This window comes from Megalobrama amblycephala, linkage group LG10, assembly GCF_018812025.1.
Source record: "Megalobrama amblycephala isolate DHTTF-2021 linkage group LG10, ASM1881202v1, whole genome shotgun sequence".
Taxonomy (NCBI): Eukaryota; Metazoa; Chordata; class Actinopteri; order Cypriniformes; family Xenocyprididae; genus Megalobrama; species Megalobrama amblycephala.
The window spans coordinates 2,631,560-2,652,286 of record NC_063053.1 but is presented as its reverse complement, the minus strand read 5'-3'; the positions used below and the strand labels follow the sequence as shown (position 1 = coordinate 2,652,286).

At 36.8% G+C, this 20,727-nt stretch overlaps 1 protein-coding gene and 1 pseudogene across 1 annotated transcript in view; one reads left to right on the top strand and one right to left on the bottom strand.

Moving 5' to 3' along the window:
• Positions 1–642: 642 nt before the first annotated feature.
• LOC125276463 lies at positions 643–1,698 on the top strand (annotated as a pseudogene).
• Positions 1,699–10,211: 8,513 nt separating this feature from the next.
• Positions 10,212–20,727, bottom strand: part of egln1a (egl-9 family hypoxia-inducible factor 1a) — a 36,917-nt gene continuing 26,401 nt past the window's right edge. The window contains exons 3-5 of the mRNA XM_048203945.1: positions 13,970–14,106; positions 13,815–13,882; positions 10,212–10,865 (exon numbers count right to left, since the gene is read on the bottom strand). Of these exons, the coding sequence (XP_048059902.1) occupies positions 10,810–10,865; positions 13,815–13,882; positions 13,970–14,106 (261 nt within the window). The 3' untranslated portion in view covers positions 10,212–10,809. The remainder of the gene's footprint in view (positions 10,866–13,814; positions 13,883–13,969; positions 14,107–20,727) is intronic.

Genomic DNA, 20,727 nt, shown 5'->3' with positions numbered 1-20,727 from the left:
ACGTAATGTAGTTCTGCAGTAGCCTATTAACCGATTCTGCACGAGTGTGGGCGGGACATTGATATCGCGGCTTCACTCTCACTACTGCGCAGACTCGGGCTCCAAGTTCACTATGCGCAGACTCTACTGAATTGTATCTATAGACCAGGGTTGCCAGGTTTTCACAACAATTGCTACTTAAAACTAGCCCAATTCAGGGGGGTCCCCCGGTAAAAGTCGTTTTCCGGTGACTAAGAGGCAAATCTCATGGACAGCTGTAATTGCTATGTCCCCTATGTGAATATTATGTAGACTTACTGTTTACATCAAATTCATGCAGGTGACGTAACTGTGACGTCTGCTCCAAATTGGTCTATTGGATTACTTATTATTCAACATTAATAAATGTCTGTCTATGGCAGACCCTAGAACCATATGATTACATTTTGACACAATGCATATAGCCTATATATATGTTCTGTATATTTGTATGAATTTCAATGAAAATATTCTTGTTTGTTATATTAGTTTCTGTGCATCTCATTGTGAGGTCTAATACAAAGTCCTGTCTGGGAGGTTCACAAGGCTTTATAATGGAGGAAAGAGGTTATTTGAACAGTTTCAGATTGAACATATGTAGTTCAGCAGCGCCGCCTGCTGGTGATTATGAAAATAACAGCAGTGCTAGTGTTTGCACTAGTTGTTAAAAGGTTCAATATGTACTCAACAATAAGTGCAGCTCTAAAAATTATTGTTTGAAGCAGAATAATTATATATTATTATCTTCTTGAATTAGTCATATAGACTTGGGACAAATATCTGGCTTGTTAAAATATTAAAATGACTTGGCCAACACCAGTGTCAGAGAGATCTATTTATTATACTAGTTTTTCATACTCAGCTTCCTCATGATACTGTTAGAGATAATTAGATAATATTACTATAAACACTGACAGCAAATCACACCATAAAACTGTGAATAAGTCACACCCAGCAGACAGAAATAGAAACTTAACTGTTCTCATACTACATGCGTGAAATGGCAGATTCCAGTATTTCAGTGTATCAGGACCAGTTCGTCTGTCCCGTGTGTTTGGATCTCCTGAAGGATCCAGTGACCATCCCGTGTGGACACAGTTACTGTATGAACTGTATTACAGGTTACTGGAATCAGGATGATCAGATGGGAATCTGCAGCTGTCCACAGTGCAGACGGATCTTCACGCCGAGACCTACTTTAGGTAAGAACGTGGTGATTTCTGAAATGATGGAGAAGCTGAAGACGACTCATCTCCAAACTGCTGTTCCTGGAGATGTGCAGTGTGACATTTGCACTGGAAAGAAACACAAAGCGGTCAAGTCCTGGTGTGTCTGAACTCTTACTGCCAAACTAATTTTGAGCATCATGAGGAGTTTCACCCTGGTAAGCGACACAAGGTGATCGAAGCTACTGGACGACTGCAGGAGATGATCTGCCCAAAACACGATAAGCTTCTGGAGGTTTTCTGTCGCACCGACAAGAAATGTATTTGTATTCTGTGTACGTTAGATGAACACAGAAACCATGACACTGTATCAGCTGCAGAAGAAATGCCTACATTGCAGGTATGATAGTTGGTTTGGTTACACTTTATTTCAATGGTCCACTTAAAGGATTAGTCCACTTTTAAATACACTTTTCCTGATAAATTTACTCACCCCCATGCCATCCAAGATGTTCATGTCTTTCTTTCGTCAGTCGAAAAGAAATGAAGGTTTTTCAGAAAAACATTCTAGGATTTTTCTCCTTACAGTGGATTTCAATGGCTACCAACAGGTTGAAGGTCAAAATTACAGTTTCAAAGGCTTTAAACGATACCAGATGAGTAATAAGGGTCTTATCTAGCGAATCGATCGGTCATTTTCAAAAAAAAAATACAACCGTTTATGCTTTATAAACAAAATATCGCCTTGAACGTACTTTCCGCTTCCGCATTCTTCACAACGCTTACGCTGAATGTCCTACGCCTTCCCTATTCAAGTTACGGAAAAAAACGAAACTGGCGCCGCGTTCGTTACGTAAGTAGAATAGGGAAGGCGTAGAACATTCAGCGTAAGCGTTATGACGAACGCGGAAGCGGAAAGTACGTTCAAGGTGATATTTTGTTTATAAAGCATATACGTTACAGTTGTATTTTTTTTCGAAAATGACCGATCGTTTCTCTAGATAAGACCCTTATTACTCGTCTGGTATCATTTAAAGCCCCTGAAGCTGCACTGAAACTGACATTTGGACCTTCAATCGGTCGGTAGCCATTGAAATCCACTGTAAGGAGAAAAATCCTGGAATGTTTTCCTCAAAAACCTTCATTTCTTTTCGACTGACGAAAGAAAGACACGAACATCTTGGATGACATGGGGGTGAGTAAATTATCAGGAAAAGTGTATTTAAAAGTGGACTAATCTTTTAAGACACTACTAACTACATGTAACTTTGCAACTGCATGTCAACTAACTCTCATTAGAGTATTAGACCATTTGGGTTAGAATAAGTTGACATGTTGCAAAGTTATAATCAGTAAATGTCTGTCGGGGAGCATCAAAATTAAGTGTTAGCAGATATTAAGCAGTCTACTAATACTCTAATGACTGCTAGTTGATATGTAGTTACAAAGTTATTTATAGTTGGTAGAATGTCTAAAGTGGACCGTCAAATAAAATGTTTGACAAAGGTTTTGCCTAGATCTCAATATAGGCTAAAGGATCATGTACAGTATTTTCTTTAAACAAATTAAAGTAGACATCATACTGTCGTTTGCTGATATTAAAGTTAGTATCAAAACTACTTAGACTTATTGAACTGTAAATTTTATTTAGCCTACACCAATCAGAAATGTTAATTTATACATTAAAGATCTGCCGTCATCCACACTGCTAGGGTTCGGTTATCTTTGATCATAATAAAATGGGAATCAATAAACTTTTTGTATAGGCTAAATATTTACGGAGCCCTGGACATGATATGCAGGGAAAAAATAGTTGGCTAAATCGATTTACTATTTCGTTCCCTCGATTTATAAATCATGTGCATGATTTAGCAAATCGAGGGAACGAATTAGTAGGCCTAGGCTAAGTCGTGCGCACAATTTAGTAAATCGAGGGAATGAATTAGTAAATTGTGCGCATGATTTAATTTTTTTCTTGCATGTCATGTGCGGGGCTCCTTATATATTTAATATAATATTAGTAGGGTACAACGGGGCTAAAGTCACACCTTAAGAAAAAATGTGCTTTTCACTACTCTCAAAGTACATGATTGCAGGAAAAATATATATGTTTGTATTGAACATTAATGGAGCAACAGATTTTGTGTGGGAAAAAAAATCATAAAGTGGTTAATTTTGTTTAAAAATCTTATAAATGTGTGAGGTGGTGAGGGGGAGCCACACATGGGGTAAAAGGCACACAGTATTTATACAAATACTTTAGCTAAAATAATATGTTTTAATAATGTCTAGGTTAATACTTGTTGGAAAGAATCACTAATTAGCAAAGTCTGTACTATTTTCTGTTTATTTTGATAAATAAAATAATTATTTTTTTTGTTCAATAAATATACTGTCATTAAAATAGGCCTATGTTAATATAAAATATATTTTAAAAATACAGAAATCGAATTACGTTAAAAAGTAAAATTATGAAAGAATTGAAGGAGATCCCATAATATTTAATATAGATTAGTAACAATATTTTATAATGATATGATAAATATAATATTTTTAAATATGGTTGTTTCATTATGAATATGGGTATTATCTCTACCCAGTTTGATATCTGATATTTGCCATGTGAATCTAACCATGTCACGTCAACAAATGAAAAAGTTTGCCAGCTATTCATTATCATGTTAATTATTGTGCCTTTTGCCCCAACAGCAGGTGCGCTTTTTATTGAAAAACTGTTGCTTGAATTAAAACTGAAAATCATTAAGAAGATCTTTGTCTGAAAATACAAACATTAATGTAATTGATTCTTATTTGCTACTTAAATCGACAACATTTTAAAAAATATCAACTATTAGATCAAACTACCTCAGAATCAACTTTGCGTTGCTGCCCGCGATCACGTCAAAGATCAGACAAATTTGCACGTGCATTTTGAAAAGCGGATGTTTAGGAAAGTGCTGCGGCAAGTTTTTGTGCCATCTAGTGGTTTAGAGGAAAATAAAATCAAAGGCGCCTTTAGCCCCATTGCTGGCCCCGTTTTGCATGGAGCCAGTTCAAAATGTATAGGATTTCCAACTTTTATACACGTGAAAAGATGTGCAAATCAAATATAGTGGGGTTTTCTGTATCTATTTTTTTAGAAATATAAAATATGTCCCCAACTAGAGTCCCCCCGAGTGAATCTCGGCCATTTCTACCACCGATTATGACCTCGAATTCAATTGCTACTCAAAACCAGCCCAATCGCGTTTCGGTGGGTAAAATCCATGTTTTTATGGTGGGGTTCCCCTGGTAAAATTTGCATTCTAGGGGCTAAATATCATGCATGATCACGTAATTTGTGGGCTGTTTAACGACAATGTTTTCAACTAAAAACGTTAAACTTTTTATGTGTTTTGGCCATTCATTTACACGACAACAGCGTTTTGGGTGCCTGAAAGTGCAAACTATATCGTTATCGTCTCCATGTAAACTAATAAAAAACGAATTTGTGGAAACGTAGGCGCATAGTGTTTCTTTACAAAGTGACATCGCCAACTACTGGACTAGCATGAATAATACACCGTTTTTAATTGTTTTCACAGATACGTGTGAACAGGGATTGTTTTGACAACGTTGTCGCTTGTTCGCAAAAAACGCAAAGGAAAAACTTCATCTCATATGAGCCTAATGTGTAAATGCATCAATGCTGAATTCATATTCATTATTTGGTTTTAAGTTTCTGCCATTTTGTTTATCTGACAGGGCAATTCAGAGGAGATGCAGAGAAGATTCCAGCAAAACATCCAGCAGAGAGAGCGAGAGCTTCAGGAGCTGAGAGAGGCTGTGGAGTCTCATAAGGTGAGTTTGGAGACGACGAGCTGCTGCTGACAGTCTGGGACTCAGTTTGAGACTTTCTTCCAATGCTTTCTGACTGATCAGTGTGTCCTAACAGCGATCTGAGCTGACGCAGATGATCAGAGATCACGAAAGAGCTTCAGTGAGTCGACTGGAACAACTTCTGGAGCGACTGAAGCAGGAGATCGCTGATCTGAGGACAGGAGAGGCTGAGCTGGAGAAGCTTTCGCACACAGACAATCACATCACTTTCCTCCAGGTAACAACATCTAATGGAGCTTGAGCTGCTCGACAGTCATGCTCACTATGAACTACGTTGAAAATAAGAATTATAATTTTTACTCCACAAATCTAAAACCATTAATGTGCGTGTCCACAAATTCTTCATTTATCACAGGGGTGTCCAATTCTGCTCCTGGAGGGCGACTGTCCTGCAGAGTTTAGCTTCAACCCCAATCAAACACACCAGCTAATCAAGATCTTACTAGGCAAGGGCTGTGTCCGAAATTACCCTATACCCTTAAACAGGGCACTATCTCAGGGGACAGACATTTTTAGTGGTGTCTGAAACGATTGTGGGCGATATCGAGTGCACTCATTCAAACCCATAATGCACCGGAATAATGAGTGTACAACCGATGTACACTCAAATGTTGGAGAACACCCATATGCCGTATGCCGAATGAATTCTCGCATTTGACCAGAAGATGGCGCTCGCAGGTAAATCATCCATCCATCCATTTTCCAAACCGCTGGTCCAATGTGGCTACAATGTATTATCATACCAGACAATATCAGATATAAATGCCTTTTTAATTAATTATTATTATTTAATTAAGGTTTATACATGCTAGATTTCATGACAGAGTTCATTACAACTGGAGCTTGCTAAGTTTCACAAACTATTCAAAAGCGGCAGTCAGTGTCTGAATTCACCCACTCGTTTTCATTCATTCCCTCAACTGAACTGTATTAGTGGAGTAATGTGGGGAATAGTGAATGAGGGTATAGGGGGTGATTTCACACACAGCCCAAGCATACTAGAAACTTCCAGGCAGGTGTGTTGAGGCAAGTTGGAGCCAAACTCTGCAGGACCGAATTTGGACACCCCTGATTTAACAAATATACTTAAAATCTTTAATATTCAACAAAACACAATGTCATAGATCACTATTTTTCAGAAACACAAAATTACAAACCAAATTCCGGAAAAGTTAGGATGTTTTTTTTTTTTTTTTTTAATAAAATGAAACCTAAAAGACTTTCGAATCACATGAGCCAATATTTTATTCACAATAGAACATGTTTAAACTGAGAAATTTTACACTTTTATCCGCTAAATGTGCTCATTTCAAATGTGATGCCTGCTCCAGGTCTCAAAAAAGTTGGCACAGGGGCAACAAATGGCTGAAAAAGCAAGAAATTTTGAAAATATTCAGCTGGGAGAACATCTAGCAACTAATTAAGTTAATTGATATCAGGTCTGTAACATGATTAGCTATAAAAGGGATGCCTTAGAGAGGCAAAGTCCCTCAGAAGTAAACATGGGCTCTCCAATCTGTGAAAGAGTGCATAAAAAGATTGTGGGAAAACAATGTTCCTCAACATCAAATTGCAAAGGCTTTGCAAATCTCATCATCTACAGTGCATAACATCATCAAAAGATTCAGAGAAACTGGAGAAATCTGCGTAAGGTACAAGGCTGAAGACCTTTATTGGATGCCCGTGGTCTTCGGGCCCTCAGACGACACTGCATCAATCATCGGCATGATTGTGTCAATGACATTACTAAACGGTACTTCCAGAAACCACTGTTGGTAAACACAATCTGCCGTGCCATCTGCAGATGCCAACTAAAGCTCTATCATGCAAAAAAGAAGCCATATGTGAACATGGTCCAGATGCGCCGTCGTCATTTTAAATGGACTGTTTCAAAGTGGAAAAGTGAAACACGAGTCAGACGAGTCCAAATTTGACATTTTTGTTGGAAATCATGGACGCCGTGTCCTCCGGGCTAAAGAGGAGGGAGACCTTCCAGCGTGCATAAAATTGTAAATTTTCTCAGTTTAAACATTTGTTATGTTATCTATGTTCTATTGTGAATTAAATATTGGTTCATGTGATTTGAAAGTCTTTTAGTTTTCATTATATTCAAATTAAAAATCCCAACTTTTCCGGAATTCAGATTATAGATGAATTACCTCGGAACTGTTTCAACTGACTAAATCTCACAAATGTTGATGTTCAGATGAAATGACACAGTTAAAAGTAGTGTAGCCATTCATTAAAAGTGCTGAGATGAGATTTTGTGCCTTCTATGGTCAAGAGAAAAAATTAAGCTCTTAACCTATATTGATTTTAGAATGAAGTATTTCTATTTTATCTGTTTCTCTTTTTGTCTGTGTAGGGTTTCCAATCCCTCTCTCTCTCTGGATCATCAAAATTACCCAGAATCATCATCAGTTCTCTCATTTCTTTTGATGACTTTGGGAAATCTGTATCTAGATTCAGAAACAAAATGAACCAGTACTGCCTACAGCAGATACAGAACATAGCTGGTACAAGTGACATTCATTTATCGTATATATTCGTTCATGCAACATTAAAGGGTTAGTTCACCCAAAAATGAAAATTATGTTATGTATTACTCACTCTCATGTCGTTCCACACCGTAAGACCGTTGTTCATCTTCAGAACACAAATTAAGATATTTTTGATGAAATCCGATGGCTCAGTGAGGCCTGCATTGACAGCAAGATAATTAACACTTTCAATGCCCAGAAAGCTATTAAAGACGTATTTAAAACAATCATGTGACTACAGTGGTTCAACCTTAATATTATAAAGCGACGAGAATACTTTTATTTTATGGAGTTTTTATGGAGTGTCGCATGACAAGTAATCCGAGTTACGTAATCAGATTACTTTTTTCGAGTAATTAGCAAAGTAGTTTTAAATTTACAACAAAGTTACTTTTTCAAATAAGTAACACAAGTAACTTTGTTTTTGAAGTAGATATCACAAAAATTGAAGTTCCTATGAGATTTTGTTTAGGCACTGTACCAAAAATAGCCACCGGATGTCACCGACATTCTATTGAATTTTTTTTAATGCATTCTCTTGTTACAAATTGATACATTTCTGTCCAAGTATCACTTCTATCACAAAACAGTTGGCAAATATGGAACCGTGAGATTCAGACCTTTCCGTCAATAGGTGTTTTGTCAAGATTAGAAAAGGTTTTGACAATAAATATTGTAATATGAAACCTGACACCACCCACTAGGGGAGGAGCTTACTAAAAGAAATAAAAGTAGTTTCCATGGTAACATAACATCTGATTTCAAAACAATTTTCACAGGCTGAATCTTGAGTTCGTAAGCTTTTGAATGATATCTAATTTATGATGATTACTAAAATGTTTTATGAAAAAAGTAATCCGAGTTACGTAAACGGATTACTTTTTTTGAGTAACTAGTAAAGTAATGCATTATTTTTAAATTTACAACAAAGTTACTTTTTCAAATAAGTAACAAGTTACTTTGTTTTCCCATTTATTGACTAACAGCTCTCCTGTCGCCATGTTGGGAGAAATCGGCAGTAATTGCAGAGGTGTCGTGTTCGCTGTGTATTGTAGTCCTAGACTAAATGTGAACATGCGTTTACTCATCTCATTTGCACAAAAACAAATTCAGAATTACTCAAAATGAATAAAAACAGTGTAATGCAAACTCAGAATATTACACAAACCTGCAATAATTAAATGTTAAATAACACAAATATAACGTACTTTATGTATTTAATCTCAGTTTATTAACCAATGTCTTTGCTGCTGATCTTTGATGATCCAATTCAAATCACATTTGTATTTATTTTTTTATTGCTGAAGTAAGAGTGTTAAACTTTCTTCTTCTGTGTCCTATTCTTCTGCGATTCAGGTGAAAGGTTTGTTTGAGCTGCGCCCTCTACTGTACAGGCGTGAATTTGCATTTCCTTTAGCTTGAGGCTTATTAATTTCACTTTTGGTGTGAAAGGTCCTTTACAGTTGGCAAAAATAGAACTGTTGTTGTTGTTGTTGTTATTAAAACAAACAAGCAAGCCCAGACCAGATGAGAAAAAGTAACAAAAAAGCAATGTATTACTTTTGATAAAATAAATCTATTGAATGCACTGTATTTCCAACCCGATCATTTATATTCCTGTCAAAAATCAAATATGGCACTTCTCTGACTGAACATTGAAATCTTCTTTTTGTATTTTTTATTTAACTATCATCTATTGTTTCACTTAAGCTAAATCGTTTATATACTGATGTGCTTTATTTTTAATTTATGCATGAAAACCATATTCTATTTTTTGTACTGTAAAACTACTGACAAATTAATACATTCCATTTTCACAGATTCAGGTTATTTCTGTTTTATCACTAAACTCTCTATATCTGAAAATAAACAAATTATCATAGATAAATAGCATTTTTGTTCCCGGCAGATCTCATTAACCTGAATTGTAAAAAAGAAAATTGCACAGATATCCACTTGTGATGGAATAATTTATTTTACATTTGATTACTTTATTCAATTCTGTAGTATTTTTACCTGAATAGATAGACTGCATTTGTTCAATGTTTAAGAATTCTTAAATTACCTGTTCTCTAACTAAAAATTCTATTACTAAATTCCTACAAAATTGCTAACTAAAAATACAAATTAAGCCCCAGATATGTGTTACAATGAGTTTTACCATGGCTGTAGTTTTTCCTCACATGATTCATGAATGTACATACTGTATTTGCCACAAGGTGGCAAAGTTTAGCCATTTCCAGCTGTTGTTCTTCATTTCCCTAAAGACCCCAGCTGAGATTAGGCATATACACTAATCCGGCATAACATTATGACCGCCTTCCTAATAATGTGTTGCTGCCAAAACAGCCCTGACCCTGATTCATCAGACCAGGCCACCTTCTTCCATTGCTCCGTGGTCCAGTTCTGATGCTCACGTGTCCACTGTTGAGCTACAGTTTTGTTTTTTGATTTGTAAAGACTTGTTTTTATTGCACAGCAGCAGATGGTTTTCGCTTATGATGAAATATCAAATATTTAAGTGTTTAATTCAAGCACACGAGTTAACTGACAGCAGGAAAAATAAGCAAAATTACACCTTGTTTGAGAATACAAATGCAACAATGCCTAAAATGCAAACAGGTTTTTATTTTGATGAATTTAGACAATAATGACGTGCAGGTCATGACAGACAATACTGGACTTGCACTGACTTAATGCATGTAACAAAGTTAATCTGTAGGATTGCAGATGACATTCCCATGATGCATCTGCTAGCTCTCAGTCCTGAATAAACATGCCAAAAGTCCACGACCTCACTGGCATTGGGTGCATTTCAGTATGAACAGACAACTGATCAGTACTGGCGCAGCGTTGAGAGAGAACATGCATAGATGCGCAACTTGATTCATAAAGATCAGGTTGAAATGCAGAAGCTCATCCCAGAACCAAAAGCAAAATAATACATTTCTCCTTTTAACATTTTAAACATTCCTCAGAAGCACTGTGACTCCAGTCACATGAGAAGCATTAATGTACATGTAATACAGAGTACTGTACCTTTTTATAACTAAAATGACTGAATTCTGAAGAGTTTTAAATCTCTATGAATTCAATCTTCCGCTCCTTCTCTTGCTTCGTCATGGACACCCGCTGCTTTTTCCAACTGCCTTTTTTTGCTCCACGCAGCTGGTAACCAGGAAAGGTACAGATTAATGATACTTTGATTAGCTTGGTTCAGACGGCTTGTTTAGCTCCACCTTCACTCCTTTTTCACCAGCACCTTTCCAAAAACAAAAGCAGATGGAAAGAATTTACTCTTTACAATTGCTCTCAGAGTTTGACACAGTTTTCAAAACAGATTTCAACAAACTTCAGCCCAAATAAGACCTCTAACTTCAAACCAAACAATCACATGACACTTTCAGTGAGGATATTTAAGTCTTTATTTACTGATAATCTTCTATCCTCAAAGCTCTCAAATAACATACAGTAGTGGCCAAAAGTGTTGTCTGGAGAGGGAAATTTGTAGGTATTTATCTGAAAAAAAGCCCCCCCAAAAAGGGCAAACAACAGCTAAAGGGGTTTTTTTATACAGAGCCCTCGCATGACATTCAGAAAAAAAAAATAGGCTAAATCGGGCGCATGATTTAGCAAATCGAGGGAACGAAATAGAAAATTATGTGCACGACTTAGTAAATTGAGGGAACGAAATCGCAAATCGTGCACATGACTTCGTAAATTGAGGGAATGAATCATTAAATCATGCATGATTTAGCAAATCGAGGGAACGAAATTGAAAATTGTGTGCACGACTTATTAAATCGAGGGAACGAAATCGCATATCGTGCACATGACTTCGTAAATTGAGGGAATGAATTAGTAAATCGTGCATGATTTAGCAAATCGAGGGAACGAAATGGAAAATTGTGTGCACGACTTAGTAAATTGAGGGAACGAAATCACAAATCGTGCACATGACTTCGTAAATTGAGGGAATGAATCAGTAAATTGTGCATGATTTAGCAAATCGAGGGAACGAAATCGCAAATCGTGCATGATTTAGCAAATCGAGGGAACGAAATGGAAAATTGTGTGCACGACTTATGAAATTGAGGGAACGAAATCGCAAATCGTGCACATGACTTCATAAATTGAGGGAATGAATCATTAAATCATGCATGATTTAGCAAATCGAGGGAACGAAATGGAAAATTGTGTGCACGACTTAGTAAATTGAGGGAACGAAATCACAAATCGTGCACATGACTTCGTAAATTGAGGGAATGAATCAGTAAATTGTGCATGATTTAGCAAATCGAGGGAACGAAATCGCAAATCGTGCATGATTTAGCAAATCGAGGGAACGAAATGGAAAACTGTGTGCACGACTTATGAAATTGAGGGAACGAAATCACGAATCGTGCACATGACTTCGTAAATTGAGGGAATGAATCAGTAAATTGTGCATGATTTAGCAAATCGAGGGAACGAAATCGCAAATCGTGCACATGACTTCATAAATTGAGGGAATGAATCATTAAATCATGCATGATTTAGCAAATCGAGGGAACGAAATGGAAAATTGTGTGCACGACTTAGTAAATTGAGGGAACGAAATCACAAATCGTGCACATGACTTCGTAAATTGAGGGAATGAATCAGTAAATTGTGCATGATTTAGCAAATCGAGGGAACGAAATGGAAAATTGTGTGCACGACTTATGAAATTGAGGGAACGAAATCGCAAATCGTGCACATGACTTCATAAATTGAGGGAATGAATCATTAAATCATGCATGATTTAGCAAATCGAGGGAACGAAATGGAAAATTGTGTGCACGACTTAGTAAATTGAGGTAACGAAATCACAAATCGTGCACATGACTTCGTAAATTGAGGGAATGAATCAGTAAATTGTGCATGATTTAGCAAATCGAGGGAACGAAATCGCAAATCGTGCATGACTTTGTAAATTGAGGGAATGAATCATTAAATCATGCATGATTTAGCAAATCGAGGGAACGAAATAGAAAATTGTTTGCACGACTTATTAAATTGAGGGAACGAAATCGCAAATCGTGCATGACTTCGTAAATTGAGGGAATGAATTAGTAAATCGTGCATGATTTAGCAAATCGAGGGAACGAAATGGAAAATTGTGTGCACGACTTAGTAAATTGAGGGAACGAAATCACAAATCGTGCACATGACTTCGTAAATTGAGGGAATGAATCAGTAAATTGTGCATGATTTAGCAAATCGAGGGAACGAAATCGCAAATCGTGCATGACTTTGTAAATTGAGGGAATGAATCATTAAATCATGCATGATTTAGCAAATCGAGGGAACGAAATAGAAAATTGTGTGCACGACTTATTAAATTGAGGGAACGAAATCACAAATCGTGCGCACGACTTAGTAAATCGAGGGAAAAAATTAGTAAATCATGCGCACGAATTTCATTTTTTTTTCCTGCATGTCATGTTTTGTTCCAAATTTGAGGTTGATATCTCAAAAAATGAGCTTTCAGTAAGATTTTGTTTGGGCGTAGTACCAAACCTTTCCACTAGATGAAATTAGTCTCCCATTAATTTCCAATGCAGTCAATATTGACCATGAACAAGTGTGACTTTTTTTTCCCGGGACCATTGAACTTTTTTTGAATCATGTCCATGAGGGTTTTTTTGTGTGTGTGTGTGTGTGTGTGTGTGTGTTCACATAGTAAGTGCCAAAACCTTTACCAAGTTTCGTACCATTCCGATTAAGTAAAAAATTCTAAAAATCCAAAACGTAGAATTATTCGGTCAACAATGACCAAAGAGCACCAGGGGGTTAATAATATTTGAATAAAGGTTGAAGATGTCAGTTATCCTAGGCCGGACATCACTTTTAGCCACTACTGTATGTGATGCGCCTCAACAGTTTTGATGTAATTCTCATATCCAGGATAGAGAACAAGATTTGAAGGAAGATATTGTGTGAATGAGTTAAATCAAATCTATAATATGACTTTAGAAGACTTGTAATAAAGCACACTGGCTGTACAGAGACTACTTATACAAAAATGATATGGTCTTTTTTTGGCGCTCAACAGACATGGTCACTCTGAACTGTTGTTAAATTTAAAAGAAATGCTGCTCAAACATCCTCCTAAATAACAGCACACAGGTTTGGGACGACTTCAGGATGAGCGAATAATGACAGTTTTTGTATTTTTGGCTGAGATTACCTGTTAGGTACTTTTCTTTAGCTCTGGCCCGCTCATCAGCATCGAAATACCACACGGTAATGGCATATCTATAAACACAGGAGACAAAGATTATGAGTTATAAAAGAAAAGAAGAAAAAGCATGGTGTGTGTGTGTGTGCTGTAGAGATGAGGACCTTGTAGCGTGTGCAGGCTGGACCTCGTGAGGGTTTCGTCTGTCAGACCAGAATAAAAGCAAGCGGTCAAATTTGGGTTCGATGTCCGCAAACTGAGCTTTACCCTCTGGAAATATCCGCAGTATGCCTCCATGTTCCTGATGACACAAAATAAGATGAATCAGTTATGAGGTTTATTATTAAACAAAATACAATCTCGACTAGACAAAACTTTATTTTGGCTTGAAAAAGCCTGACCAGAAAGTTTGAGTTAGTTTTATGAGTTTGAAAATAGATTGCTAGGGTGTTACTATGCAGTTGCTAGGGTGTTGCTATGTGGTTACTAGGGTATTCTAGATGTTTTATACAGTGTTGCTATTCAGTGCTTAGGTTTTCTAGATGGTTGCTATGCATTTGCTAGGGTGCTCTGGGTGGTTGCTAAGGTGTTCTAATTGGCAGAATACATGAGTTTAAAGGGTTTCAATATGTTTAGATTTAAATTTTTGACAGTTGGAGTTTAAATGGCTTCAATATTTTTAGATTTTAATTTTTGTCAGTTGGAGTTTAAAGGGCTTCAATATGTTTAGATTTGAATTTTTGACAGTTGGAGTTTAAGACAGTTGTCTTGGCTCATTTGAACATTCCGTTAAGTTGATTTTTCGGAGTTTTGATCGTCCATTTTAGGAAAACTGGATAAAACTTTATTTTGGCTCGAAAAAGCCTGACCAGAAAGGTTGAGTTAGTTTTATGAGTTTGAAGATAGATGATTGCTAAGGTGTTACTATGCAGTTGCTAGGGTGTTGCTATGTGGTTACTAGGGTATTCTAGATGTTTTCTAAAGTGTTGCTATTCAGTGCTTAGGTTTTCTAGATGGTTGCTAAGCATTTGCTAGGGTGCTCTGGGTGGTTGCTAAGGTGTTCTAATTGGCAGATTACATGAGTTTAAAGGCTTTCAATATGTTTAGATTTACATTTTTGACAGCTGGAGTTTAAATGGCTTCAATATGTTTAGATTTTAATTTTTGTCAGTTGGCGTTTAAAGGGCTTCAATGTGTTTAGATTTGAATTTTTGTCAGTTGGTGTTTAAAGGGCTTCAATGTGTTTAGATTTGAATTTTTGACAACATTCCGTTAAGTTGATTTTTATGAGTTTCGATCGTCCATTTTAGGAAAACTGGATAAAACTTTATTTTGTCTCGAAAAAGCCTGACCAGAAAGGTTGAGTTAGTTTTATGAGTTTGAAGATAGATGATTGCTAAGGTGTTACTATGCAGTTACTAGGGTGTTGCTATGTGGTTACTAGGGTACTCTAGATGTTTTCTAAAGTGTTGCTATTCAGTGCTTAGGTTTTCTAGATGGTTGCTAGGCATTTGCTCTGGGTGGTTGCTAGGGTGTTCTAATTGGCAGATTACATGAGTTTAAAGGGTTTCAATGTTTTAGATTTAAATTTTTGACAGTTGGAGTTTAAATGGCTTCAATGTTTTTAGATTTAAATTTTTGACAGTTGGAGTTTAAATGGCTTCAATGTTTTTAGATTAGAATTTTTGACAGTTGCCGTTTAAACGGTCTTTTCTCATTTGAACATTCCTTCAAGGTAAGTCGATTTTTCAGAGTTTTGATAGTCCATTTTAGGAAAACTACATCAGATCTGATCCGGCTTTCTCAAACCAACATAATTACTTAAAGTTCTTATTTTGAAAAATATCCAAAACAAACAATGAGTGTGATTACATGCACAGTGCTTATATGTAAAACACAGAATGTCAATTACAGAAAATAAGGCTATGTTTTGGGATTGAAAACTGAATTTACTGATTGAAAACTTAGTTGAGTCCCATTCAACTAATATTTTTATTTTATTTCAGTTTTATTTATATATATATATATATATATATATATATATATATATATATATATATATATATATATATATATTTATATTTATATTCGTTAACATTAAATGCACTGAGAACTAGCATGAACGAACATCAACATTTTTATTAACTATCATTTACAAAGGTTAATAGATGCTGCATAAACACATTTCTCATTGTTAGTTCATGTTAGTTAATGAGTTAAGTGAGACCTTATTGTAAAGTGTTCCTTCTAAAACAATACATCGCCCCTTTTATAAATGTGAATTGTCTCTGATGCCGTTATCAATCTTAATAACCTCACGTGATATCATGCTAACGTGACTACTTACAATACAGTCGACTCAGCAGTGCGTGACTGGAAATTTTTTAGTGATAATGATAAATTACATTAGCGAAAATAACAGAGCAGCACAAACAATGAGAGGCCAGGTCTGGAGGAGGTTAGGATAGGAAACAGCAGCGGAGCGCGGCCTTCCTGAAGAGGGATGAGAGGAAAAGGCCACATGCTGAATAAAGGGACGTTCGCTGAGTGCAGGGAAGCAGACTGCTGAGGGTGCGAGAATGAACCGTTGACACGCACGACACGCTGCTCTCTCTCTCTCTCTCTCTCTCTCCAGGGAGCTGAGCACACGCTTTATGCAGGTAGGCTACATAGTGAATACTCACGTATGCATGCGTATTCAAGCACAAAAGTGCAAAATCATCCGGGAAATACACTTTAAAATGCTGTGAAATGCAGGGGGTAATGATACACTCAGCTCACGATTCGCTACGTATCGCGATGGGTTCACGAAACGATACGTATCATCACAATATTTTGAACAAAATAAAAACTGAATTTCAAATAACAGATTTATTTCCAAAACATTAACAATTTTCAATAACTTTATTGTACATACAACTTAATAACGATTTTACAATATTTCAAGATTTAATTGAACTTTATGTAAATTAACAATTAGGTGTCACTGATCAAAAAAAACTGAATTTTAACATGAAATGAATTAGGATATCTGAAACCTAAGAGAGAACTTCATAAATCATATTCATGATTCTGAACCTGAAAATACAGAATTATACTGGTGTAAGCCTTTTTTACTGGTAAAATCAGACATTTGGACCCAGAAATATTGCAACATTTCATTATTATATAGTATATCCAACATTAAAATATAGTAGTTTAATGTAGTACTGTCTGTGTACTGAAACTCTGTAAACTTTCGTTTTTTCTAGTGCTTTCAATACAGGCATTCCTTCAATCTCTTTTACACAGACAAGCCAGATTATACACTTAGGCCTACATGAAAAGAATAAACAATCTAAAACGCTTTGAATCATCGTACTACCAACTAAAAATTTGGTGAGTAAAAATATGCTTTCAATTTAAATGAATTCGCGCTTTCACTCTGAGGAGCGCCGCTCCAGCGCGCATGCGCTTCAGATGATCAACGACAGTTACAATCGCAAAGCGCGTCAAAAAGACTTTATTAGTTCATCCAAAAATTAAAATTCTATCTTTATTTACTCACTCTCATGTTGTTTTCGCGTGTCGATTGAACTCTAAGTACGTTTGAACGTCCGTGTTTACTACAGTAAGTGCGTTGTAAATCATCATATAATTTAAAGCATCGTGTCTCCTCAGAAGACTTGGATTAGACTGCTTGATTTATTATTTTTACGATGCCTTAATGACCTTTTATTTTTATTTATTTTTAAAGGTCCCGTTCTTCGTGATCCCATGTTTCAAACTTTAGTTAGTGTGTAATGTTGTTGTTAGAGTATAAATAAAATCTGTAAAATTTTAAAGCTCAAAGTTCAATGCCAAGCGAGATATTTTATTTAACAGAAGTCGCCTACATCGAACGGCCAGTTTGGACTACATCCCTCTACTTCCTTCTTTAATGACGTCACTAAAACAGTTTTTTGACTAACCTCCGCCCACAGGAATACACAAGAGTTGCGTTTGTAGAGTGTGTTTGTCGCCATGTCGTCGAAACGCTGTTATTTTCATCCCTCAGTCCAATCACCGGGTCTGATTCCGGCTCAAATTGATAGGGTAAAATTAAAGACATGTTTACAATAACACTGAGCGCGTGCATCTCCACATTATGGTAAGAGGCGTGACCTTTCCGGGCAAGGTTTGCTCTGGGTTTGCTCAGAGAGCCATAGGGTTTGCTAAGCTGCTGTCGAATCACAACACAGGAACCGCTGGCACAATCAGAACTCGTTACGTATTTCTGAAGGAGGGACTTCATAGAACAAGGAAGTCATCAGCCCGTTTTTATGACAGAGGAAACAGCGGTATACAGATAAGTAAATTATGTGAAAAATACTGTGTTTTTTTACACGCGAAACATGAACACATGTTATATTGCACACTATAAACACAATCAAAGCTTCAAAAAACCACGAAAAACAGGACCTTTAAAGATCTTTTAAGTTTTAGGGGAATTGACTTTAAATGAAGGGACAGAAATCTCTCGGATTTCTTAAAAATATCTTCATTTGTGTTTGAAAGATGAACGAAAATCTTCTAGGTTTGAAATGACATGAAGGTGAGTAGATACATTATGACAGAATTTACATTTTATGTGAATTTTACTTTATAAATACAGCAAGCTGAGTCTTGGATAAAACTAACTATCGCGAGTCATATCATTTTTACATGAACGATACATATCGTCGCATTTTTATATCGCGATATAACGATGTATCGTTACACCCAGGGCCGCATTAATGGCTCGTTTCCACTGAGCGGTACGGTTCGGTTCGGTACGGTACGGTACACAATTTTTGACGTTTCCATTGTCAAAAGTTGTGAATGGTACCCTAATTCCGAACCGTACCGTACCACTTTTTTGGGACCCTTTCGTTGGGGTACCAAGCACAACAGTACCGTACCAAAAGGGTGGAGCTACACTCTGCAGAACGTTGATTGGTTGACAGAGAATCGTCACTTGCGCGTGCTACAAGGGGAATGACAACACAAGAGGCGCCACACAAATGTTGTTCAGGCAACGCGTGCATTAATTATCTTCACTTCATGTAGGCTATATAACAAAACAAAATATAAAATACAACCCTGCCTCTTTTCGTTTTTATTTAAAAAATATGAAACCTATTAATGTGTGGTTCAGGCAACATGTGCATATGTACTCTGATTATCTTCACTGTATGTAACGTTAGCCTATAATAAAATGAAATAAGACAAAACAACCTTCTCTTTTGTTAAACGTCAGTTTTAATTATCAATAATAACCATTATAAATAAAATATGAGAAGCTATACAATAAGAAATAAAGACAAGCAAACAATTCAGTCAAACGTACAGCGCACTACAACGGTAAAGTTAAATAAATATATAAAGTTATAAAACTTCACTTTCCCCTCAGCCAAAACGATTTGCCCGTTAACAAATTATAAATTAATGAGACCAAAGATTGCCCGTTATACACAAGATGAATGATACCTTGTTTTTAACCACTACAGAGACATCAGAGCCAGCGGCGAATGTCAGAACGACTAGCCGAGTTACAGCTGCTCTCGGCTGGGTACATGAGCACCGAGCGCCCGGTGATCGCCTGGATCTCACAACTCCGACAACGTCAGATCAAACTTTCAAATAGGCGCTGTCTTTATAAATTAACCACAGATTTGAGATTTAAACAACTATATTCTTGCCTGAAAAACCTTTAAAACTACATTTCATGACACAGTAAAATAGTTTTTAAATTACGCGGGTTTTCTCCTCCGCTTGCTGGTAGGTGCTGCTGCATGGACGTCTGAACTTTGCGATCTTGGTATTCTGAAACGCCTAATGTTGACGTGCAGCAAGCAAAGCTCGTCTTCTTCTTGTGACAGACAGCCTCAAGCCGATAAGCAAGAACAAGATTTGATGTAGTATGTCCTCCATTGTTGTTACTATATCGTTTTCTTCTTTGCGCGAGAATGACGTCGATCACTATTTTCCGGCTACACCACGCCTATCAAGTAAGGGTACTATTTGCGGTGGAAACGCAAGCCTGATCAAGGTGTACCGCTCCGAACCGTACCGAACTGTACCGAACCGTACCGCTCAGTGGAAACGAGGCATAAGACTACAAGGGGCCCTTGGGCTTTACCTCTTGAGGGGGCCCTTCATCCACCAGCACTATTACCTACATTCAGGGGTTAAATTGGGCCGGGGCCGTCCGGGGCTGAGCCCCGGCACATAAGCTTACGAGGGCTCGACATACGCTTGTCCAGGACTGCGAGACAAGTGGATTTTTTGAAGTGAAAGAGAATTTTACTTGATTAAAATGTCAATAACAACCAAAACGCGAGAATGATTAATCTAGCTTAAGTGGCGACTGATAGTGGATGTACTGGCGGTGATATTGCGCTGTTGAGGATCACATAACCTCTTGAGGAGAATTCAAAACAAATGAGCTCTGCTCACACAAAGAAACTCAGTTATCATGTTGCAATAAAAATTCAATGGGGTTTAGCTTGCTATTTACGACATATGATAAAGTTAAGCATCACACGACCGAAAGTGCTGAATTCCTGAATATCACCTTGATTGAAATTGACACTAATTTCATACAACAGCCGTTTTGAATGATTCAGCGTTTTGAACGAATTGGTTGAGTGAAGATTCAATCGCCCATTCATAAACAACTGCTTCATTCTTGATTCAGAGTGAATCGTTTGAATAAATGACTCAGTGGCTCACTTTTGTAGTCTTTGCATACACATGCACCCCTGAAACCACAGAGCCCCCCCACATAACAAATCCCAATTTAACCCCTGCCTACATTCACTCAATCTTCTTAATCACAAAGTGCAAGTTGTCAGCCTTTTATTTTGCATGAATAAATGGCATTACCAAAACATCCGAATCTATAGATCTGTTATAAAATATA